The 26,261-nt window shown below is 45.9% G+C and overlaps 1 protein-coding gene across 7 annotated transcripts in view; it reads right to left on the reverse strand.

Moving 5' to 3' along the window:
* PPFIBP2 (PPFIA binding protein 2) overlaps positions 1-26,261 on the reverse strand; it is a 157,087-nt gene that overhangs the window by 113,874 nt on the left and 16,952 nt on the right. For all 7 annotated transcript variants that reach the window (XM_048484010.1, XM_048484012.1, XM_048484013.1 and 4 more), the window contains exon 2: positions 5,098-5,196. In XM_048484010.1, coding sequence (XP_048339967.1) covers positions 5,098-5,161 — 64 coding nt within the window. In that variant the 5' untranslated portion in view covers positions 5,162-5,196. The remainder of the gene's footprint in view (positions 1-5,097; positions 5,197-26,261) is intronic.

Genomic DNA, 26,261 nt, shown 5'->3' on the forward strand with positions numbered 1-26,261 from the left:
CGCTCAAAAGTTGGACTTAGTCGACTGCTGAATAGATGTGGGCAGTACTGTACAGATAACGGACTAGTCATCAATTATCAAAAGACCAAGATTTTGATCTTTGCCAAACAATACAAAAAACATAACTGGGCGATTAATAAAGTGCCAGTGGAGCAGGTTAACCAATACAAATATCTTGGAATTACATTTTCTTATAACCTCTCCTGGTTACCCCCACAAAAAAGCTGCTATTGCAGGTGCTACCATCAGTTATTCTGCCATTGCACGCTTCTTTTATGGAAAGGGCCACTCCCTTGTCCCAGCAGCACTAAAATCTTTAACTCTAAGATAGAAGCGCAGTTACTTTATGGAGTACCTATCTGGCTCCAAGCAGTTGACGACTCCTTGAATACTGTCCAATCCAAATTTTTCCGTAAAATTATGGGCCTGCCAGATTGTGTACCGTATCGCGCCCTCTGTTTAGAAATGGGCCTAAATCAATTAGTTTATACGCCTTGGTTGAGAGCTTTTAAATTTTGGCTTCGCCTGCCATTTCTCGCATGATGAGCACTCAAGCTGATTCACCTACTTTTGTCTGATACTCAGGCTAATCCATGGTTCTCTCTGATCGAAAGAAAGATTGAATCACTTGGTATATCTCACTTCGCTTTTCCAGCTATCGAGTACAGAATCCTACAACTTGTTAAAACAAAAATTGTTGGAAAGCGAATGGATTAATTTATTTAGGGCTGCTATGAAAACTTGTTCACCCTTACATCTTTCAATACCCCTATATCAAAACAGGATGGCTCCCTATTTGTATTTTTGACTAATCCAATGCAGAGAAGAGCCCTCACACTTGCTCGCTTCAATGTTTTCCCCTCCGCTTTATTGCGTGGTAGATTTAACAACTTGGAAATGAGCGAAAGGGTATGCTCTTGTGGTGAACAACAAATTGAAACATTGGCACATCAACTGCTTTGCTGCCCTAAATCTGCTAATATCAGATCAAAATATTCCAACATTCTTTCTAGGATACCTAGTGAAATGGAAGAATCAAGTAGACTTCCTTTTCTTCTGGACAATTCTGACAATGAAACTTGTGAATTGGTTGCACAATTTTTACTGGAGGTGATGCACAATCAATAATTTATATTTTATCTTAAACCTTTGTATTTGTATACCTTTTATCTTAAACCTTTGTATTTGTATACCTTTTATCTCAGGTTTTTTATTGTGTTATGATTATTGTTATGCCAAATAAAGGCTTATTATTATTATTTTATTTGCCATGGCTTTAAATAAGATATAGACAGCAGATATCTTTTTTTTTGTGGGGAGAGGGTATCTGGGATTTTACTTTGTATGTTTAAAGGAGAGTTTTTAATAGTGATCTGTAAACTGCCCTGGGTCATGGAGAAAGGCAGAATATAAATATTTTAATAAACAAACGAAGTAAATAAAACCTAGATCTTTTGTGACAGTTTGCGGGGAGCAGTGAGAAAAAAAGTAATGCTTCAACACATCAAGGAGGGAACAGTATCCTTCTGTCTTTATCTCTCTGTAACTTCCAGTCACAGACAGATGCCATTCTTTTGTGCCATGCTATTTTTAACCTAACTTGCTACAGTTGCCACATTAGAATGGTTTTTTTCTTGTCTTTTTTTTTACTTGCTATCTAGGAGGAAAAGGAAAGAGGAGGACATTGGCTGCAGAAGAATGTACAACTCAGTATAGAAAAGCTAGGAATGATTCAATCACTTTTAGTACCATTTCCCTCTTAAAGAGATGATCGTAAACATGATTCAGAAGTGGCTCCCTCTTTTAGCGTTCATTTACCGTCACATGTGAATTAATCCAACTAGAAAAAAATGTACAGAGCAAGTTAAATAACGAGGAAAATATAACGATAATGAAGCAGCAATCATACAGAATGCTATTTCCTCTCTTCTTTTCCAGCTCAGCAACAATCTCCTGCTTCTGAAATGAATTTTATTTGCAAAACCTTAACTACAGAAAAAATATCAATTCCTGTGAAGACTGATAAGGTTAATGCATGATAAAAACCCTTCCAAGTCCTTTGACAGATGGTAAGGCACTTGGACTGCTGAACAAAGGAACCCTCTCTGGGCTTAAAAAAAAAGCATCGAGGAGGGTAGACGCTCCAGCCTCAGCACTATTTTTAAGCCAAGAGACCAAGCAGCCTGCTTGGAGGCCCTGCCCATGCTGCTTCCTGGAGCCCGAGCAGGCTGCTTGGTCTCCGGCTGGCTGGAGACCAAGCAGCCAAGCTTCCAAGAAACCAACTGTCTCAGAGCTGGAAGCAGTGTGGCTGCAGCTGGAGCACTCCAGTCATGGCCGCATTGCATCCTGCTCCCAGGCTGCTCATGCGGGGGACCATTTTGCGCCCCCCACGTGACTAATTGGTGTGCGCCTGGGGCACATGTTCCCACATGTCCCATGGCAGCTACACCATTGCCTTCTTCATGCAACTATACCATTGTCTTCTTCATGCAACTATAAGCTACACCATTGTCTTCTTCATGCAACTATAAGCAAGTAGCAAGGCTCATTACATGGCTCAGCTCAGATGTGTGCCAAGTGTTATTATGGGCATCATGCTTGGAGTGGTTTTCACTGGGATAGAAACTCCTGATGCAACTCTAGAAGAACTAAAAAAAGAGGTAAGATACCCCATTACAGAAATGACATGGAGAAGAAACCACAAAAGATTTTGACTCAAACCAGTTTCTTGCCTGTGTACAACTACCCAGCTCATCTTTGTCCTGTCTTTTACAAGGAGCTCACAATGAAACACATGTTTCTCCTACACAATTATTATACTCATAACAACCCCATGAAGGAATTTAGGTTGAGAGTAAGCGATCAGCCTAAGGTAATATGGGAACTCAAACCCCAAGTTTTCTATTTTCTCATCTAACTTTCTAACCACAGCACATGTGATAATTATTAACATGTAGATTGGTGGTGCAGTGACTAAAGAGTCAGACTAGGACTGGAGAAACTTAGGTTCAAATCCCCAGACACTCTATGGAGACTTTCTGGATGGATTAGAGAATTCTGAGAGAACTATGGCTGGCCCTAGGTCACCCAGAAGCAGGGATGGAATGAGGGGGAACTGTGCCCGGAGCACACATGTGCCCTGCACCCCCACCATGCCCCTGCCACACCCCCATGGAGGCATGCTTGATGTGTCGTGCACCCACCCCCCGCCCTCTTGGTGCTATGCCACTGCCCAGAAGGCTTCATATGGAGGACTAGGGAATTAACTCTGATTCTCCAAATTAGAGTCCACCTTTCTTAACCACTACACCATGCTGACTCTCTTTCTTTAGCTACATGCTGAGCTATCCAGAACTTAAGTTAGATCCCAGGTTACAAATTATTGTACTTTGGTTAGGTCAAAACTATCCTAAACAACAGCCATGGTATGGACCATGCTTGATTGAATCATCTCTCTAGGCTTGCCATTTTCTGTTATAGTCACATATTTCTATGGCTGAACCAGCAGTTCATTATATTCCATGATAAACATTCTATCATACAAAAATTGACCACTGCCATCTTTCTTCTGAGACCATCTTGATCTTAAAGCTCTTCTGATTTCTGTTGTTGAATAGCCATTCAAAAGAGCTTTAAGACCAAGAGAAACCCAGAGGACTGAGGAGAAACAGCCCCCACCCCAGGAAAAAATATTTCTACTGTACCTCAAGGGAATCACAGATCAAATAGGGAAACTGATGAAAAAACATAACCTACAAACAATCTTCAGACCTACCAGAAAAATACAGCAAATGCTACAGTCAGCAAAGGACAAGAGAGACCCTCTCACTTCTGCAGGAGTCTATCGCATACCCTGCAGCTGTGGAAAGGTCTACATTGGAACTACAAAATGCAGCATTCAGACTTGTATTACGGAGCACAAAAGACACTGTCGGTTTAACCATCTTGAAAAATCTGCAGTAGCAGAACATGCTCTAAACAAAACTGAACAAAACATTCTATTTGAAAACACTGAAATCCTGGACAACTCGGAAAGTTACTATGTCAGATTAGACAGGGAGGCCATTGAAATCCATAAACACCAAGAACATTTCAACAAGAAGGAAGAGACTCTACTTGACCACCAGTAATTTAAAACACCAGAATCAAAGGCCAAGGGCATGCTAGGTTCATGGACAATGAACTCCACCCAGACACAGGGTTTGCATTCACTAAGACTGTTGCTGTTGCAGGGAATGCAAATGTGAATCATTCCCTGGACTGAAAAACCCCACCTGCAATACAATACTATCAACCACACCTTTGCAAAGCAAGTACCACCCAAACACTTACTGATTGGTTCCCCACCCTGGGACATGTACAACATATACCCCACTAAAACATTCCCTTCTCACTGGGCACAGTGTAACAGACTTCCCTCAGTGATACACCTCTGAAGATTCCAGCCACAGATGCAGGCGAAACGTTAGGAACAAGATCTACCAGACCACGGTCACACAGCCCAGAAAACCCACAACAACCAGCTTCATTTCAATTAATGATAGTTTCATCTAAGTAAATGTATCATACATAGATAAGCCAATAGGTAAAAGTCTATCAGGCTTAATCCTGGAAACAAAGCTAACATGTGAAGTTGACCAACAACCACTACATTTCAGAAACATAACCATTACCTAAACCAGACTACATCAGATGGTATAGATTGTTTAGGTCCAATACTTAAAGGAATATATTGCTACACCCTTAGCCAGTATTTGTATGGGCATTTGTAGTTCCTACTTTCAAACTACCCCTATGTCTCTGTACTACTTTTCCTGAATTCAAAGATATTTTCTATTCTCTTCCAAATGGACTGAAGCATGTGTTCTGCTATCAGGAGGATCTTGGTCATATATTTACTTAATTAATACTCTACTTTTCTCCCCCAAAAGGATGCCAAATGCCTTACAACATTCTCCCCATTTCCTTTGCATGCTTACAACAATGTTATGAGGCAAATTAGGCTGAGAGTATGCAACTGGCTCGAGGTTCTAGGGATCCCCAAATGGCACTCTAACCACCATGCCACACATTCTGTAAACATAAAGCATTGCATACCTGCAATAATATCATCCATTTGTTCCAGAGCAGCTTCAAGCATGTGACTAGCATCAGAAGCCATGGTGTTCTGGCTTGCTCAGACCTGCTTTTCTTGGTCTAAAAAGGAGGGAGGGGGGAAATAATGTTTATTAAAATCATATCAACATCACTATGCCAGCAAATTAATCATATCAATCTCAACTTCAGTATGAATTGTTTTCTTTATGTGTGTAACAGGCTCCTAAATAGTAGTAGTTCTTATTCTTCCATGACTATATGAAGAACAAAAACTCTTACTACAAGACAAACGTTTGTTGTACCAACTGCAGGCATTTTATAAGAAAAGTCTATGTCCAAATTTATACTTGAGAAGAAAGAAGAAGAAAGAAGTAGAGGAGGCGGCGTTTGGATTTAAACCCCACCTTTTCCTCCTGTAAGGAGACTCAAGATGGCTTACAAACTCATTTTCCTCCTCTCCCCATAACAGACTCCTTGTCTCCGTACAAGGTGTGGTAGGCGGGGCTGAGAGAGTTCTGAAGAAACGTGACTAGCCCCATGGTGGTGAACCTATGGCACTCCAGATGTTCATGGACTACAATTTCCATCAGCCCCTGCCAGCATGGCCAATTGGTCATGTTGGCAGGGGCTGATGGGAATTGCACTCTATGCACATCTGGAGTGCCCTAGGTTTGCCACCACTGGACTAGCCCAAGGTCACCCAGCAGGAATGTAGAAGTGCGGAAACGCATCTGGTTCACCAGATAAGCCTCACCACTCAGGTGGAGGAGTGGGGAATCAAACCCAGTTCTCCAGATTAGAATCTACCTGCTCTTAACCACTACACCATGCAGAAAAACAGATACTTTTAAAATTTATTTTATCTCAAACACTTTATGACATCCTCCCACCTGGTCAGAATTGACAAGGAGGTATGCCTAAAGACATTAGTTGAACAACTAAAAACTATACTTAAAATTATGAAATAATTCAATAAAAACGCAAACAATACCAAAACTAGGAAGCGGGTCAGTAACTGTTATTAGGAGCATGTACAAAAAGTCTTCACCACTGGCAGAAGAAACTGGTCAAGGGAGACAAATGAATCTCCCTGAAAAGGAAGTTCCAAACTTTTGGCTCCACAACTGAGACAGTCCTTTCTTGGGTTGCCACCTGTCTAGTCTCAGATGCAAGGCAACAGAAGCAGTCTGAACACATCTGAAGTGAATGAGTAGGTTCATATTGGAGAAGGAGATGCTTGAGATATGTTAGTCTTAGGCCATATAGGTCATTAAGGTTAAAACCAGCACCTTGAATTGATCCCAGAAGCAAACTTGAAGCCTGGATGGATGGAACAAGACTGGAGTAATATGGTCCCTGTGGTGTACTCCTGTGAACAATCTGGCTGCAGAATTCTGTACCAACTGAAGCTTCTGGACAATCTTCAAGGGCATCCCCACATAGAGTGCAGTAGTCTAACTTAGAGATTATGAGGTCATACACCACAATGACAAGATTTTTTTTGTCCAGAAATGTCCACAACTGACTCTCCAGACAAAGCTGGTAAAATGCAATCCTGGCCACCATTGTCTCCTCCAATAGTAGGCCCTGGTTCAAGAACACCCCCAAGCTGTGAATCTGCACCTTTAAGTGAGTGCAATGGCATCCAAAACTTTTCCTGGGTCAGACCTTCCCCCTCAAATGTAGCACCTCTATTTTGTCAGGATTAAGTTTCAGATTGTTAGCCATCATGCATTCAGCCAAATCTCTGGATGACCTCTCCCAGCAGCTTTAGATCTTGGAAAAGAACGGGAGACAAGATGGAACCCTGAAGAACTTTGTAGGCCAGAGGAAAGGGGTCAGAGTAGCAGTTCCCCTGCACCACATTCTAAAACCTATCATTGAGATAGGACCAGAACCATTGCAAAACAGTACCTTCCAGTCTCAAAGGGTGAACTAGAAGAATACCATGATCAATAGTTTCTAAAGATGCCAAACAGTCCAGGAAAATGACAAGGGTCCCAATTCCCCATCCATCTACTGTTACGTGTCATCTGCAAAGGTGATCAAGGCTGTTTCGGTGCCATAACCAGGCCTGAAAACAGACTGGAATGGATCCAAACAACCTGCTACATTCAAGAATCCCTGAAGTTGACCAGCCGTCACTCATTTAATCACCTTGCTCAGGAATAGTACATTTGAGGCTGGAGGTGGTGGTGAAAAGGGAGCCAACTTATGGTGACCCTATAACATTTTCAAGACAGGAGACCTGTAGAGGTGGTTTGCCATTGTGTGCCTCTGCCTAGCAATCCTGGTATTCCTTGGTGGCCCCCCATCCAAACACTGACCAGGTCCAGACCTGCTTAGCTTCTGATTTTGGAGTAGCCTGGGCTACCCAGGTCAGGGCATATTTGCAAATGGATGCTAGTTATTCAACTCTCCTGGGTCCAGAGTAGATTTATTTGGGAACAGATTCACCACTGCCCAGTTCAAAGTGGGAGCAACCACTCCATCTCTCAAGGAAGCGTTTGTTGTTTCCCAGACCCAATCTACTGAATGACCTCCAAGTTCCCTTGTGGTATATTTAAGCAGCCAGGAGGGGCAAGGGTTGTGCAAGCAGGTGGCAGGTCTCAAACGTCCAAGAATCCTGTCCACACCATGGCATTGACAAAACCTGCTAATGCCATCTGAAAAACTATTGGACCCATCAGGCTACAGGGGCAAATAATTTTAAACAATCCTCTGTCCCTGCAGAATCTTGATACATCTGTAAGTTTAAACCCCAGCAAGCAGTGATCTGTCCATACCACGAGGACCATCTTCAACACCCACATCTGCAGTCCACCTTCTTCTTGGCCAGAACAAAACACAAGATCAAGAGTGTGCTTCTGTTCTTAGATCAAGCATTTCAAGTTATGCATGGTGGCATAGTAGCTTTTGGATTGGGCTGCCCAGCTATGAGTTAAACCTTCAATATATCCTCATGAATATTTGATACAGAAGAGAGGCAAAAAGTCTGAACAAGGTGGAAATTGTTCTTCTAAAAGATTTTTCAGTACACTTACTGAAGAAAATGCCTCTCCTCTCTAACTATATCAAGTTTACAAGACTGTTATATTCCAATGGTAAAATCATGTTGTAAATCAAGTCGTAAACCTCAGGCTTCCCTTTTAATATGTGATGGCTTGTTTTTTATTACTTTGTTGTGAAAATAGTAATTAAAATGCAGCCCTGCTATTGCGGCAGGGGAAGGAGAGAAATGGAGAAGACTGGCCATGGAGGGGTGTGGCTACGCATGGCTGGTGGTCACATGACAGGGACCCATCATGTGACAAGGGAGCCTGGGCATGACTATATTAGGCAGTGCTGGGCTGGCCCCGGCATCTTTCGAAGCCATCAGAGCAAGCAGAGTGCTGCTGGCTCTGGAGGCGGCCATGTGACTTGGCTGTGAGGCCGAGCCGTGGCTAGATGAAAGAGCACAGTAGTGATAGCCCGGAGTGCTCATTCGGCTTTGCAGTGGCCACGGGGTTTGTGAGGCTTGCTGGGCCTCGCAGAACGGTCGCTTGTTGAGTGGGCATATAACCCCCCTCACAGTTTTAGGTGTGTGACAAGGGTTGCGGTGTGGGGCTGGGGATCTGCCAGACCCAGGTGCAAATCCCATCTGCACTGTGGGGTGACCTGGGGGCCAGGCACACTCTTCTCAGTCTGGCCTACCTCATGGGGTTGTTGTGAGGAAGTCAGGAAAAGGAGGAGCACAGCATGAGCTACAGCAGACTCCCCTGCCCCCCCCGCCTGGGTTCCCAACTAGCAGCCAGCAGTCCCTTCTGCCCTCCCCTCTGGGTAGAGACGTAGCTGGGGAAAATGCAGCCTTGTGCAAAATTGGAGTTTTGTGCCTCCACCCCCTTTGGGAGTCCATAACTTTGGACCCCCTGAGCCAAACCTCACCAGACCTGGGTGGTATCATCAGGAGAGTCTCCCAACAAATCCCTGAAATGTTGATGCTGCTAGCCTAAAAACGGCACCCCCTTACCTATGTCCTTGCCCATAAGTAATTGTCAAATTAACTAAAATAGAAGAGATGCTTGTCACATGCTCTCTAACACTCTCATTTTGCTTACTTGGCATATTTGGGTTTGTACTACCTGCCAATATTTAATAAATGTTTTTCTAATGTCTTTCAAAACTCCCAGACTTGTTCAACTCCAAATCCAGTTGCTCCTCAGGAGGTAGTGTCTACAAAGGGATTTTGGCCCAAACCAGACATTCTTAACAAAACCTCTTGTTTTAATATTGCTGCACATAAGAGGATTTTGAGTTCATTTCAGGAAATGGGATTATTTTAAACAAATCTTTCCCCAAAAATCGTTAGCCCAAACTTGGATTTGTACAAAAGATGCTAACATAAAATATGTGCTAAATATTAATGTTAATAACTGGGGTGTTTTTAAACCTTCACTCCTCATCCTTCGGGGATGAGGCGGCTTATAAATCGAATAATAATTTTAAAAAAATAATCTACAAGTATTCCAATTGAACACACACATATAACACCATCATGTACAAACATGGTTAAGTACCTATTATGAGAGACATTTATATGCAGGAGTTGCCAAGCAAGTGTATACATGTGAAGTTGTGCCCGCAGGGTCGCAAGGAAGAGGCGAGACGCGGTGATATCATCCGGTGGAGAGAGCCAGCAGCAGGGAGCGCGGGATCCGTGGATCTGGCAACTCTCTCGTGTGCTAGTCCCTGGCACCTTTTATTAGGGTTTCTCTGGGGGCGTGTAAAGGGGTTGGATAGGCGGGAGAGCGGGAGAACGGGAGATCATCATGTGATGCATGATCTCATCGGGCTGCTACGTGCAGGAGGAAGCGTCTGCGTCTGGGTCTAATCCATACCTGGGGGCAAGAGCCCTCTTGTCCCTTTGTCTGGGACACCTGGTGACCGTGAGTCAGGTAGTTCATGACCTGTGACTCACGGGGGAACGGGGGGTGGGGGAGCGTGTGTGCCCAGAAGGCCGTAGTTGGCACCGGGCATCTCCAGGCGCTCTATCTATCGGCAGTTCTGTTGGGTTCGCTGGCTCACCCCTACATCTCCCCGCTTTTTAACGCTTTAGAATGGGGAGCCAATTAGCTGGGGCAGTTTAGGGAAATGCTTGCCTCCCTCAGGAGCCTCGCCTTTCAAGCTTCGGTTGGAGCTGTTTGGTGCATATAATACGAGAACCTGGTTACGACATAGGGGAAAGTCAAGGGGTTTCTTGCACACATTATAGGCGAAAGCAGAGATACATTGAACAAGGCAGGATCCAACAATAAGGCATACGATCAAACCAATGAAGAACTGTACAATAGTACTCAACCATCCCCCTGGCAGCCAGCTCCAAAGGGCCGACCACCAATGGGGCAACACGTCATATTTCAGATTAGATACAATATCTTGCAACTCATGCACTTTCATATGAATCAAATGGGAGTTATCAGAGAGATTAAAACAACACATATTAAGTACATTTTCACAACCTTGGTGATGCAGTAACAGCAAGTAATCAATAGCGGCGCGATTATCTAAAGTCGCTTGACGAAGTTCCTGCTGCTCGGAGGCCAGAGCATCCAGAGCAATGGAGGTGGAATTGATGGACTTCGCAAGAGTGGCAATAACAGGCCAGCCGCCGATGAAGGTCTTGGCATGCTTTGTAGGTAGCGAGTCCTGGGACTCCCACCAGGGAAGTTGCGAGGGAAACATACTCTGCCTTGGAAAGGGCAACCGCATCGCTCCGGCAAGAAGGGTCGAGGGGAAGGGCGGAGCGGCAACGGCGCTTGGGCTCCCGGGGCGGAGCCTGAGGCAGGACGATGGTGAGACGGCTAAGACAGCAAAGAGTTCCGGCGGAGAGGCGAGCGGGGATGTAGTTGAAAGTTCTCTCCCCACACGTCCAGAACCAGGATGTTCCCATATATAGGGGGAATGTCCTCCACGTGTGTGCAGTTCCAATTGGCCGAGCCGGTGACTGGACTCGGGCCGGCTTCTTGTCCCGCCACGTCGGCAATGCGGGCGCAAGTGTTGGACTCGTGGTTGGCGACAGTCTTGGTGATGAGGGAGAGAGTGCCAGCGGGGAGGGTCTGAACGACGGGTCCCCAGTCGGCGCTCATAGAGTACCTGATAGACGAGGCATTCATGAATGGGCTCAGGCCAGACTCCTCTAGGAAGTCCCCAGGGGCTTTGCAGACGGGAAGCAGGCAGGAGCTCAGCAAACTTCCCACCCCCCAGTGACAATACTGGCTCCAAAGCAGAAGGATGAGACGCTGGCAGCGCAGCCAATCCAATTCCCAGATGTTGGCTTGATTTAAGATCCAAGAGGGGGTGACCGAAGTGTCACCGCAGGAGGCAGCAAAGCAAAGGGTAGATGATTGTGACTGCGGAATTTGCAGTAATAACCGCAAAGATGGCAACGCAGAGATCCTTCGGCAAGTAAGTCTCGGCGCTGCCACGCTTTGTTGCAGCAACTCCCCGAAGCCTGGCTGGTTGTTGCCTTCTTGATCGCCCCCCCTAGGTCATCCGGGTCAACTTTTGGACCGCTCTGGCGCCATGGCGGCGGCCCGCCGAGGCAGCGGGGCAGGGTCCTCCAGGGAGATCTCGGCTCCATCTCTGGATGGGGTTGGTTTCGCTTCTGGTGCCACTCCATGGGCTGGCCGGACATGGTGGAGCTGGAATCCACAGGGGACCTGTAGGGGGAAGGACTGAAGCATACCGCCTTCCCCAGGTTATGAGGGGGGCGGGGCCCCGCCAAGCTCGGCTGTCTGGGAGCTGGCGGTAGTAGACTCCAGCGCATGCGGGGAGAGGCTCTGGATCTGTTCTGAAGTGCCTCTCCACGGGGGTGATCTGGTTGCCGGAGGGTGGGGCGAGCAAGTTTACATGATTGAGGGTGAATAGCACCCCTTTGATACAGCGTCTGCTGGATGAATCCTAAATTGGGGGCCACCTACTCCCCTTTCTTTGTAGCCTATATTGTTTGGCTAAAATTTCTTTGAAGGTGTGGTTGGCCCGCTCAACGATCGCTTGGCGATGAAGAGTGCTTAGGACGTGGAGTAGGGATAGGAAGGATGAAGGGCAGGCAACTCCTATGGAGAGTTGGCCTCAAAACGTCATCAAAATGCGCCAAGACGACGGTCCGAGCCCCCAGGGAGGGGGGCGAGTGGACCGTCAGGGGATTGTGGGTATGCATACTTAATTTGTAGAACAAAAGAGCTTTGGGAGCGCTCGTAGAGAGAGGAATGCATCAGAAAAGCATGGCAATCATACAGTTGGGGGTTAAGTTTTGGAACAGAAGGCAGGAGGAAGTTTCACCGTAGAGTTGGCGTACCTACCATGACCACGGAGGCTGATCAATTGGTGGTGCTCAGATGTAGGGATACGAGATGAGCATCTTGGGGAAATGCCGCCCGCCGAAACCACTCCTTAAGGGGCGGTTTCGGCTAAGCGCCCCGGCGATGGCAACCACAAGCCAAACAGGTTTGTTAGGGGCATAGTGGTGGCAGCCCCTTTTTTAACCTGGGGCCTGTCCTAGCAGTGCTGTGGTACCAGGATGAGCGCAGATTTTAATCCAGGGAGGGCCAGTCAGCCACTCGGCCCTCCTGCCTTTGCTGGTCAAAAGATAGAAGGAGAAGAGAGGGAAAGAAGGAAAGAGCTCCTGGGCGGGAGTCCTGGGGCTGAGACGGGGAACACAGTCAGGGTTGGGAGGTGGAGATTTCAATGTGGCCAGCCGCTAGTCGTTCTTCTACTAGCTGGTGAATGGCGGCCAGCTGTTCCACCCAAACGGGGTCTCAGTGATCCATGTGAGAGGGAGAGCGGTGGGAGTAGACCTATCCATCCCAGACTAAGGTCGTTTTGACCTGGCTCATAAGATCCCTTCCCCACAAGTTAACGTGGATGTCCAAGACAATGGGGCGGACTGTGAGCTGGCGCTCAAGTCCCGGGCTGCAGACCGTGAGCGGGCGGATGCTTCGTCTCGCAGTCTGCTTTCCCCCCACCCCCCAGATGCGCGGGCAAGCCTCTGTCAGCCACTGATCAGGCCACTCGGCTGCTCTGATGACGGTTACGTCGTCCCCGGTGTCCACAAGCCCCTTGAACGGACACCCTTCTATGGTGAGCTCCAGGTACGGACGGGAGCTACCGATGGGCGTTTTCACTGCCGCTACGGTGGTGCCGGCTGTGCCATGATGGTTACTTGGGCTCGTGGCCTTTATTGAATCGGCGGCAGGCAGCGCATGGGGCAGGAGGATCAGCTGTGCGCAGCTGATTCCGCTGGGCAGTTCCTGTGGGATGTTTGTCCACACCTGGATGTGAATGGCTCCCTGGTGTGTGGAGTCAATGACCCCTGTAATAACAAACAACCCCTGCTCAGCGGCGGAGGCCTTGGGCAAGACTAAACCGATGGCCTCTGAGGGAATGGGATCGCTATACTGGGTCGGAGCAACGAGGATCTCATGGGGGAACTTGAGAGAAAGAGGTTGGGGGCAGGTGAGAGAGATACCATTGGAAGGAGGTGGTTTGGGCGCGGGCCTCAGTTCTTGGGATAGTTTCAGTACTCTCCTCCTTGGTCCTGGGCTGGGGAGAGGCCCGGGTGCGAGTTTCCCGACTGGCACTCGCTTCTCCAGTGGAAGCCTTTCTGGCACTGGGGGCATTTGGTCCTTGGCCTTCCCAGGGGTCCTCGCCTTCTGGGGGCGGACCAACCCATCAGGGTTGTCAGCCCCCCCGCCAGGCGACCTACAATCCTTCCGGAAGTGTCCCGGTTTGCTGCAGTTGAAGCACTCGCCTTGGGGCTGTCCCCTGGTGGTGGAGAGTGCTGCGGCTAAGAGGCTGGCCTGATGGGCGGAGGATCCGATATCCTGGCAAGCCCTGAGCATATCGGCCAGTTTGGGGTTCTTCCCTAAGCCCGTGATCGCTCTGCGGCACTCGGCGGAGGCGTTCTCCTTGGCGAGGCGCATGAGGAGCTCATTCTGGGCCACTTCGTTGTCAACCTGTCTCGTTAGGGCCTCCTGGAGCCTGTTCAGGAATTCAGCATAAGGCTCCTGGGGCTTCTGCCGGACATTGGAGAAGCTTTGAGCTGGTTGTCCGGTATTAGGTACCTTCAGAAACGCTCTATAAGCGCAATCAGAGGCGACCGCAAGGGTGGCCTCCGGCAGGACGATCTGCGCATTGGGAATGGCGAAGTCTCCGCAGCCATAGAGCTGCTCGGCAGTAAGCAGGCAAGACCGCCAGAGGCTGCCCTTTGCTTAGGCATTGCTGGCGGAATTCGCTTTCCCAGACTACGCATCGCGCAGGGTTCAAGAGCCGACATGGAAGGTTGTTTTCCCAGTCCTCCTCGTGCCATTAGGTGGTTCTGCAAGACCGCTTCCAACATGCCTCTCACGTAGGGGCTTGTGATCCCCACGTCCCGTATCGCCTTACGGAGTTCGGTGAGGACGTTATAGCCTATGGGGCGGTACTCGACGACTCGCTGAATGTTGCCATCGTCCCCCACGTGGTCAGTGAAGTGGACGGGGCACAAAGCGAGGAGGGCGGTATCGTCTTCCGTCAGGGTCTCTTTCCTCAGCAGATCGTGGTTAATGCGCCATTTGAAACTCGCGCCATTACGTGGCGCCGACGGAGGTGCGGTGGCTTCGGAAATGGAAGGGGGGAGCGGAGCGGAAGGCGGAGCGAGAGGAGGAGGTGGTCGAGTCGCGAGAGTGCGAGCGGGAGAGTTCGAATGAGGCAAGGAAGCAAGTGAGACAAGAGGAGGACAGGCGTCCGGTTTAGTGGATAGAGAATATTCCGGGGGTGAAATTGTAGGTGAAGGATCGAAAGGAGGGACATCTATGGCAGAGAGGCCACAGACCTGCAGACTGATGGCGACATAACGTTGCCCCCATCGCCAGTAGCAGTGACATCGGGCGCTGGCCAGTGGCTCTCTGTGCAGAGGCGCTCTGGATGTTTTCCCAGTCCTTAAGATTCAATGTCCCCCCTCTCAGGGTACCCATGGACATTGCCTATCAATCTCCTGAAATCCAATTTTGCGCAGATCCCTTTTCTTTACTGGGACTCTGGCGCTTTTGTCAGCTGCCAGCTAGCCGGACGTGCTTGTCATAAGCAGTGCTTTGGCAAGTCTCCCATACTTACCGGTGGTTCGGCCAGACGCAGAGAGTGTCTCTAGAACGCCGGGTCCGGTGATGAACAGATCCAGCCGGACGCATCGGGTGCAATCGAGGGCCTGTCCCAGGCGACACGTAAGCTGGGCGGAGGTTGGAGATTCCCTGCCGTTTCGGCACCAGCATTTTAAAGTCGTACACCGCAGGGGTCGCAAGCGAAGAGGCATGCAGATGCGTGGATATCATCCGGTGGAGAGAGCCAGCAGCAGGGAGCGCGGGATCCGTGGATCTGGCAACTCTCTCGTGTGCTAGTCCCTGGCACCTTTTATTAGGGTTTCTCTGGTGGCGTGTAAAGGGGTTGGATAGGCGGGAGAACAGGAGAGCGGGAGAACGGGAGATCATCATGTGATGCATGATCTCATCGGGCTGCTACGTGCAGGAGGAAGCGTCCACGTCTGGGACGTGGGGGCAAGAGCCCTCTTGTCCCTTTGTCTGGGACACCTGGTGACCATGAGTCAAGTAGTTCATGACCTGTGACTCACGGGGGAACGGGGGGTGGGGGAGCGTGTGCGCCCAGAAGGCCGTAGCTGGCACCGGCATTCCAGGCGCTCTATCTACAGTTCTGCTGGGTTCGCAGGCTCACCCCTACATACATGTAAATAAACACGGAACCCTGTGGCACCCCACCAGTCACTTCTTTCCTGGATGAAGATGAGCCATTGATGAGCACCCTTTGAGTTTGATCAGTCAACCAATTAGAAATCCATGTAATAGTAGCACTATCTAGCTTACTTGCGTGAATATTATGAGGCACCATGTCAAAAGCTTTACTAAAATCAAGGTATGCTATGTCCACAGCATTCCCTTCATCTACCAAGCTTGTCATTCTATCAAAAAAAGAGATAAGATTGGTCTGGCATGACTTGTATTTCAGAAACCCATGCTGACTTTTTGTGATCACAATTTTCCTTTCTAAGGACGGGCAGACTGTCTCACGATCTGCTCCAGAATCTTCCCTAGTATTGATGTCAGGATGACTGGATGGTAATTATTAGGGTCCTCCTTTTTCCCTTTTTGAAGATGAGGATAATATTAGCCCTCCTCCAATCCACTGGGACTTCTGTTCTCCAGGAGATCTCAAAGATTATAGCAAGTGGTTCTGAGATTACTTCTGCCAGTTCCTTTAATATCCTGGGATGTAGTTCATCAGGCCCTGGAGATTTGAATTCATGTAAAGTCGCCAGGGGTTCTTGCATTTCCTCTTTATTTATTTTGTGCTGAATTTCTCCTACTGTATCTTCTGTTTCATTTTCTCCTGGATGAGCACCTTTTGAGGAAAAGTCTGGAGCAAAGAAGTTATTGAGTAGTTCTGCCTTTTCTCCACCCCCAGTTAGTATTTTGCCATCTCCTCCATGCAGTGACTCTATCTTATCATTTTTCTTCCTTTTGCTACGGACATAACCAAAAAAACCTTTTTTGTTGTTTTTGACCTCTCTGGCAAGCCTCAGCTCATTGTGAGCTTTAGCTTTTCTGACTTTCTCCCTATTGATAGTGGGTGCCATCTTTTGTGTTAATTTTAATAATGCTGCATTTTAATGGGGTAGGGTTTATATTTATTAGAGCCTGTATTAATTTATACTTAACAGATTTTAATCTGATATGTGCTCTATTTATATGCTGTTCACCACCCTGAGCCCTCTGGGGGAGGGCGGTCTATAAACCTAATAATAATAATAATAATAATAATAATAATAATAATAATAATAATAATAATAATAATAATAATAATACACATCCTGCTTATTTGTTTGAATTCCTCTTTGGTGATTTCCCCCCTTTTCCATTTCTTGTACACGTCCTTTTAAATCTTAGCTCAATTGAAAATTCTTTAGACAACCATCCTGGTTTCCTGAGACACCTCCCATTTTTCCTCCTTATTGGAACAGTTTGAAATTGTGCCCTCAAGATCTCACTTTTAAGAAACTCCCAGCCATCATGAACTCCTTTCACTTTTAGTATTTTGGACCAAGTGATCGCACCCAGTAGATTCCTAAGCTTACTGAATCTGCTTTCTTAAAATCTAGAATGCATGTATGACTATGTTTAGCCCCCCTTTCCACTGTACAACAAACTCCAGGAGAGCATGATCACTCCCACCTAAGGATCCTAACACTTCCACTCCACTAATCAGGTCATCATTATTGGTTAGGAGTAGATCTAAAATAGCCGTCACCTTTGTTGCTTCTTCCACCTTCTGGACCATGAAAGTGTCTGCAAGGCAAGTGAGAAATTTGCTGGACCTGATTGTCATGGAAGAGTTTGACTCCCAGCAAATATCCGGATAATTGAAATCTCCCATTACTACTATTTCTCTTCTTTATGCAAGTTTGGTCATCTGTTCCAAGAATGTATCATCCATCTCTTCAGACTGCATGGGGGTCTATAATAGACCCCCATAATGAGATTAGTGTTGTTTCTCTCCCCCTTAATTTTTACCCAAAGGTTCTCAACCTGGTTTGCAAGATTTAAGTCATAGATCTGCTCAAAGCTATAATAATCTTTTACGTATAATGCTACTCCTCCTTTCCAGTTTGATCTGTTATAGGTTATACCCTTCAATTCTTATGTTCTAATCATGAGACTCATCCCACCAGGTTTCAGTGATGCCTATAATATCATATTTGTTATGCTGTGTTAAGAGTTTGAGTTCATCTTGTTTATTTTCCATACTTTGTACATTGGTGTAGAGACATTGAAGGCCATGGTGCATTTTCTCTGGCTGCTTCTTTAAGATTTTTCCCCTCCTGCTGTTGCCTTCTTGACCTATTCGCTCAGTTGTCCCTATAACCTTTGGACTGCCATCACTATCATTTGTTGAACTCCTATCTGTTTGAATACTGCTCCCTCCCCACATTACTCAGTTTAAAGCCCTTCTGATCAGGTTTGTCAGCCTCCTGGCAAAGATATTTCTTCCTACAGGCGTGAGGTGCAACCCATCTCTTGCCAGCAGTCCCTCTTCATGCAGCCACAGACCATGGTCCAAGAACCCAAATTGTTTCTGGCGGCACCACTTGCTAAGTCAGTTGTTTCCCTCCACTATTCTTCTTTCTCGCTCTGTTCTTCAACCGGGAGTAGTGATGAAATGACAACTTGTACATCCAGATGCTTCAGCTTCCTTCCCAGAGCCTCAAAATCTCTTCTGATGTCCCAAAAGCCAGATGTGTCATTCGTCCCCACGTGGATCAAAAGGAAGGGGTAATGGTTAGTGGGCTTAACAAGTCTTGTCAGCCTCTCAGTGACATCATGAACTTTTGCCCCAGCGAGACAGCATACCTCTCATGACATCTTATCAGGCCTGCAAATCACTGATTCTGTTCCTCTCAGCAGGGAGTCTCCAACCACGACTACACATCTCCTCTGATGCTTTACAGGGGCCATTCTGTGGGCTGAACCTTCTATCACTTGCACATTCTCTGAGGTCTGACTCAATTGCTCCTGTGCATCTTCCTTATCCTCGCTGAGAAGGGAGAGAACTTCAAATCAATTTTGTAGGTTTAAGCTCAAAGAATGCTCCCTAGTCCCCCTACTTCTTTGTGTCACAATTTTCCAACTGCCCACCTCCAGCGTTTGAGAGCTGCCATCTGCCTCAGAGAGATCTCCGATGCATTCCTCACCCAGTACCATTAGCTCCACTGTGTTGATGAAATCTTCCTTTTTCATAATGCCTTGAAGCATAGATACTTGCACCTCAAGCTGCTGGACCTTCTCTTCTAAGAGAGCAACCAACTTATACTTGCTGTAGGTGTAGATACACACATTCTCTGGCAAAAAGAACCAACATCCTATAGCTGTTGCAAGTAACTGCAGCAACTCCCCTACCAGCCATATTTGCCACTTATGTAGTGCAGGGCCTCCTGTAAGAATTTATCAACCCAAAAAGTGCTTCCCTTACTTGTTTAGACAAGCCTCTGTTTACTGCACTCCAAGGACAAGACCTAATGGCTGAAACCCTGCCCCCTTGTCAAGACTCCAACGTACCTTCTACTATCCTTTAAAAGATACGTCCTTATTGAGTAAAACAACAGTGAGCAACAGAGCTAATAGCAAGCCACACCTCTCAGCAAGCCCCACTTCTCAGAAGTGGTCTTTCTGTCCCACTCCGCTTTCTGTCTTACTCCTCTTCTTCACTGCTACTTCTCTTTTCAAACAATTCAGTATCTGTGTTCACTTAATGATGTCCGTCTTACATTTGTCAACCCTAAGTTACTCCAAAGAGGCAACTCCTAATATTAATTGCTTTAGGCTGTGTCTTAAATTTAGGAAATGTTTATCAAATTAACATCAAAACTGCATAACCTCATAACATCAAAACATCTTTCTAGGTATCTAGTTCTCTCTATATAAAAGAAATAATTTGTATGGGGGTTCATTCAAACATGAGTTTCCTCCTGTAGAATACCTGGAACAGACCAAACACAGTATTACCACATCAGTGTGAAAACGAGGCCAATTTGTATATAGTATGTCACAATGATTTTTTTTAATTTTAGTCTCATGATTTGTAGACCCAGAATACTGCATTCCTCTTCTGTTCTTTCAACAAAATTATTTTATAAATAAGAAAAAATGAATCATATTAACACGAATAAGAGGTTACTTGTAGCACAACCCAGATTTTTGGGAGGCAGGGGGCTGAATGGCCACTGGAATCCACAGAGGGTTACGATTATGCATTTGCCCTCCCAGCCGGTTTAAGCGTCACACTCACCAGGCAGGCAAATAGCACTTGACCAGCTGCTGGCTGCCACTTCCACAGCTGCACCAGCCTAACATACAGGTCGATGCAGCTGGGGGCATTCCAGGAGTGTTCCTGGAGGCAGAGCCAACATTACTTGACTCCCACTGGGCTTTGGAGTGGTGTAGGTCCATTAAGCCTTATGGAGGACTTTCTGGCAGCAGGGTTTTTTTTCCTGCTTTCCTGTGCTGCTGGAAAGCACTCTGGACAGGGACATAGGTATAGTTTTTTATGGGGGGGTGTGGCCATACCCCCACCCGCCCCTAGGGCATGGCCACGGCTCCCCAAGCCACGCCCCTGGCCTAGCACTTATAAAAGCAGCTCTCTGAGGTCAGGGATGGCAAACTCCCCTGCCCTGCCTTGCTCTCCCCTGCTCCTCCCCTCTGGGTAGAGGCATAGAGGAAAAGTGGAGCCTGGTGCAAAATCTGAGTCCCCCCACCCCCACCCAGGCAGCCACTGTGATGCTGGAATCCACCTCCAAACAGCATCACTTTCAATGGTGTTTAAACTAGAGAGCCCAAATTCTCTTTTTAAATCCACCTTAAAAAGAGAATCTGGGGTCCCTAGTTAAAACAGCATTGAAAGTGATGCTGTTTTGGGGTGGATTCTCCCCCACCCTGAAACAGCATCACTTTCAATGTGGCGTAGTGGTTAAGAGCAGGTGCATTCTAATCTGGAGGAACCGGGTTTGATTCCCTGCTCTGCCACTTGAGCTGTGGAGGCTTATCTGGGGAATTCAGATTAGCCTGTGCACTCCCACACACACCAGCTGGGTGACCTTGGGCTAGTCACAGATTTCGGAGCTCTCTCAGCCCCACCCACCTCACAGGGTGTTTGTTGTGAGGGGGGAAGGTGAAGGACATTGTAAGCTCCTTTGAGTCTCCTACAGGAGAGAAAGGGGGGATATAAATCCAAACGCTTCTTCTTCTTCTAAACTGAGGACCTCAGATTCTCCATTTAAATCCATGCCGAAGCGGGTGGTTTTAAAAGGAGAATCTGGGGAAATTTGGGGGGTGCCTGCTGTCAGGGGTGCAATTGTTAAGCTAGCAGCACCAAACTTTCAGGGTATTTTAGGAGACTCTCCTAATGATACCACCCAGGTTTGGTAAAGTTTGGTTCAGGGGATCCAAAGTTATGCTCCCATTGGAAACAATGGGGGATGGGGGCACCCTCTTTGGGAGTCCATAGCTTTGGACCCCCTGGACCAAACTTCACTGGGTGGTATCAATAAGAGACTCTCCTGATAATACATCCCAGATTTGGTGAAGTTTGGTTCAGGGGGTTTAAAGTTATGAACCCTCAAATGTGTAGCCTTCATCTTCTATTAGCTCCCATTGAAAACAATGGAGGATGGGGCACTCCCTTTGGGAGTCCATAGCTTTGGACCCCCTGGACCAAACTTCACAAAACCTGGCTGGTATCAATAAGAGACTCTCCTAATAATACATCCCAGGTTTGGTGAAGTTTGGTTCAGGGGGTCCAAAGGTATGGAGCCTCAAAGGTGTAGCCTTCATCTTCTATTAGCTCCCACTGAAAACAATGGAGGATGGGGGCACCCCCTTTGAGAGTCCATAACTTTGAACCCCCTGGACCAAACCTCACCAAATCTGGGTAGTATCATCAGGAGAGTCCCCCAAACAATCCCTGAAAGTTTGGTGCTAAGAAGAGGATCTGTGTCTGAAGTTTCTCTTCAGATGTATTATGGGCTGAACAAATCCCATCAGCCCCTGCCAGCATGACCAATTTGCCATGCTGGCAGGGGCTGATGGGATTTGTAGTCCATGAACATCTGGAGAGCTGCAGGTTGCAGACCCCTGTGCTAGCCCAAACAATGCGCCCCCTGCAGTCCAAAAACCTAAAAAGCACTACAATGTTTAAAAAACCCACGAACGGGGGAGGGGGGGGGGCGGAGCTTCGGACATGAATGGGGGGGTTCAAACCCGAGAACCCCTCCTTACCTACGTCCATGACTCTGGAGACAGTGGGTGGTGATGCCATCCCTATCCACCTCAGGCTGTGGATTGGACTGATTGTTTCTTATGCCACGTATCACCAAATGATTGATGTTGGGAAGCTTTTGAAATATTAGTGCTTGATTTTGTTGGCAGTGATATCTATTTTTAAACTTCAGAATATTTGCTTAAATTTCAACAGCTTGGTGATATCTGAGCAAGTATCTTTAAGATAATTGTGCTTGAACAGTTCTCATTGTTCCAGTCAATATAGAAAACAACCACTGCAGCCAGCATGATCTGACAGATCCCTGGTGCATTCCTCACAGAATATTAATTTGAACAAAGTGTTGATTTGGGCAGAGTTAACCGTGCCTTCAAGGACCCTCCTTTTCATTTAATGTGGGTAACAATCTTTCCCTCTAGGAAAAGTATTTTCCTGCTGCAGCATGTCAACTATTATTTTCCATAGAAACTCTGCAGCAACTTCATACTGCCTAAAGAAAGAGTATAAATGGATCTTTGCTAAAAATTCCAGTAATTAACAAATTCAAGGACATAGCATTTCAAAATTCTAAAGTATAATGCAAAAATTAAGAGTATGGATCAGGTAAATCCTCAACTCTTGCCACTGAATGCCACCACCATGGAATTTTTCCAGATCTATTCAACTCCAGGTGTCCAAAAGAGATAAGAAATAATGAAAAAGAATTTAAAACAATAAGAAAACAAGGCCAAATGGTCTTGATGTAGCCTCAGCACCTCAAATAATCCAATATGTTAAATAAGCATTTAAGCAGGTTGTCATCAAATGTTGGTGAATGGTAAATTTGTGACTCACCTACATCCATCTGGTGATGGAAAGTGATGTCAAATTGCAGTTCAACTTATGGCCATCCTGTAGAGTTATGTTATCTGGGATAGGATCTCAATTTTTAAAATTAGAAGTACAAGGGGCTGTAGTCTGCCAGGGGAGCCAGTGTCATGTGCTGGCTGTTATTTATCAGTTGTCAATAATGGGCATTCTCCAAAGTATGTCCCCTCCCACACACACCAGGATCAGAAGAGAACCATCTCAATTTAAAAATAAGACAAGCAGCTGTCTTGTGCTCTGCAAAAGATAGAAAACCTCCCTCTAATACTATACAGCTGCAATCAATTTTCTCCACTTCACATTGCTTTTGGCAAGACAAAGATTTTGTGAACCATCTGTATGTGGGAAGAACTTCTTGTTACCTTTGTAGCAACCCCTGATTGGTCTAGTGGATGGTGCAGCGAGACCTGCGGGATCCACTGCATCATCTGAATCCTGCAATCATGGGCTGTAATAGTCTTAGAAATGAGGAGTTGGAGGTTCATACATTGCAGTTCATACATTGAAGAAATGTATGCTCAGATATTTCAGCGGGGGACTCCTCTGCATCAGAAAAATGATCTACATCATCTCTCTCTTCTAGGCTAAGAGTCCTTCGAAGTCTGTGCTCTCCCTTCAGATGCAGGAAAGGTGCTGAAGGAAAATGGCCACCGGACCTCTAGACAGGAAGTGACAGAAATCTAGTTCCTGCCTCCCCAACAAAGGTGTGAGAAACCACCCAGCAAGATGTCCTCCGGCTCCAGGAGAACCCCCACCACCACACATAGAGCACTGAATCCATTTAACTGCTTTAGGCTCATTATAAAGTACATGAGGATGCTGCTTTTTCTATGTCTAGTTTTCCCAACAACATAGCAAATCACCACCATTTGTCTGCAAATAGTAGTTTGACTGCAAACTATTGACAGTAATGACAATAGCACATTTATATATACATTTATTTATATCCCACTTTTCTCCCTAGTTAGGACTTAGAATAAAGTTAATAAAGATTAATAATAATAAAGATTAATAAAGATTAAAGAATATCTTTAATAAAGAAAATCTTTAATAAAGATTAAAGAATATCGTTCTCCATTTTCTCACAACAAGAACTCTATGAGGAAGATCAGGATCAGAGTTTGTGATGGGCCCAAAATCTCCCAGTGAGTTTCCATGTTGTGAATGGAAATTCAAACCCGGGTCACCCAAGGTCCTAGTACACCACTGCTGTCCACTACACTGATTCTCCATGGATAATTCAACAATAAATGGAAATCTAAAGAAAAAAAAGTTGCAAGAACATTATGCACTCTGCATTAGTGATATTAAGTAATATTACTGGCTTTGCATCTTTTTCTAGTCATACCTGTTACTGCAGCTTCAGGCAAGTCAATTTTTCCCAGACACACCCTTCTGTTTGCCTAGGCTAAGCAAAATATTCAGAGAAACAATACATCCTGAATATTGTCAGTTTATACTCTTTTGGGCTGTTGGACATCCTGTCACTCTGGTCTCAGTGTAAGGTGGACTGGTGGTGGAGAAATTTGCTTCTTCAAATTTGCTTCTTCAAGAAACCTTTCTGCAACACAGGGAGCCAGAGAAGCAATCAGAAAGAAAGTATGTTGCTTAAGCTCTCTAAATTTACCTACAAATACCTACCTTGCACAGTCTCTGTTACGGTCCAACAATAGAAGAGCAACACTTAATTTTATTCAGAAACTATAAGAGATTACACTTTACCCCCAATCACACAAAGCCCAATAAAACCAATACTTGGCAAGACATAAAACTTCAGAATGTCCACAACGCTTCACCACATTGTGTCAATTGTGAGGAGAAGAAAGACCATTCTTGAATTGAAACCACCTAGTGAGCTCTTTGGTGAATTAAAATTTGACTGGAAATTTCCAGATTTTTTTTCAGTATTACAGTAATAGATACTTAAATACATTTTACTCAAATATATCTAAGGGGGAAACAGTCAATATTAGAAAAAGGTAACATCTCATAGGATACATTGCAAAGATTCATCAATTGTAACCAAACTTTTCTTGGAAGAAGAGGAGGTGGAGTTAACTTTTCACATTAAAGAGATTTTCTCCTGTTAGGGAGGATCTTCTGATGTAGGTACAGCCTATCCTCCCCCCTCCCTATCATAAAACCACCACTCACCTTTACAGATCCCCAAGGGGAGAAAGTTCAGTCTTGTCATTGCCTGTGGAAACTCTCATGGCTAATAATCATTGCCTCAGTGCAGTGCAAATTATGGCTTTCATTCACCACCACCACCCTAAAGCCACATGATTATAATACAGGCCCAACCCAAAAATAAAATGCTCACAATAATGTAAAACCCAACCCACAAATAAAATGCTGAGATCTATTTTACAATAATTACTCAACAGTTTTCAAGTAATGGGATCTATCTGAATGATTAGCGACATGTTCTCTGAGGCTCATTTGCCCAGATGCAACATATACAGGTAAGAAGAGGACTTTGCACAAGAAAGGTAAGCAAGATTCATAGAGTCTTAGGTTTAAATAGCAGCCATACTTGTAAATACTCGCATCCTTCCCAGCAATTCCTGTTTTTGGCCACATAGTTGCTAGTCATTCATATCCTGTAGCCCCTCTTCTCTGCTGGTTACAAAGAAATCTGGCACCCTCCCACAGCAATTCAGAATTCAGTAAGTGTGTTATCAAGAAGGTATGTGCATTATTGGTAAAGCCTGTAGACTTTTTAATATCTTTAACAAGTCTATACACTATCAATATATTGTGATGTAAGGATTTTTGAGTATACAGAAAGGCCTACAGTCTATGTCTATAGACTACCGGTAGTAATAACTAAACTTTTATTATTTCTTTCAAGTACAAGTATGGAATGCATGATACATTTCAACAGTCCACCATCCTTCTGCTCCAACCTCCCTGGGGGCAGTGAGCTGTCCATCAAGTTAAAAATCTGTGATTGCAGGAGAGGGGAATTTGTTAGGTTACCTCCTGTGCTTGACGCTTCTCCTTCCTTTCCTCCTTGGCCCCATCCATCATGATGTGTTCACCCACTGATGCTGAGTGCTCCCTTTCTCTGCCCACCTGTTCATACTTCCAGATCAGCCAAGTGAGCCTAGGCACCACCTTTGAGCCCTTGTGGGGTCCTTGCCCTCTGGATCAGTGACAACAGTCAAGCTGCTGCAGGGTTCCTGACTCCAGGTGAGCTGAGGGAGTTGGGGGTCCCCATCTCAAATGCATTTCTGCATTGTATACTTGCAACAGTACCACCAGACTTAAGAGTTCACTAGCTGTCACCACAAAAAGGCTTTTAATTTGAAAGAGCTTTTCAGTTAGATCAACTAGCACCCTGTTGTCTTGACAGATGCCACATTAATGAAAACTTCAAAGATTTATTTAAACATCTTCCTCAACAGAACATAAAAAAAAGAGAAAGATATAAAGGTATT

This window comes from Sphaerodactylus townsendi, linkage group LG02 (genome assembly GCF_021028975.2).
Source record: "Sphaerodactylus townsendi isolate TG3544 linkage group LG02, MPM_Stown_v2.3, whole genome shotgun sequence".
Lineage (NCBI taxonomy): Eukaryota > Metazoa > Chordata > Lepidosauria > Squamata > Sphaerodactylidae > Sphaerodactylus > Sphaerodactylus townsendi.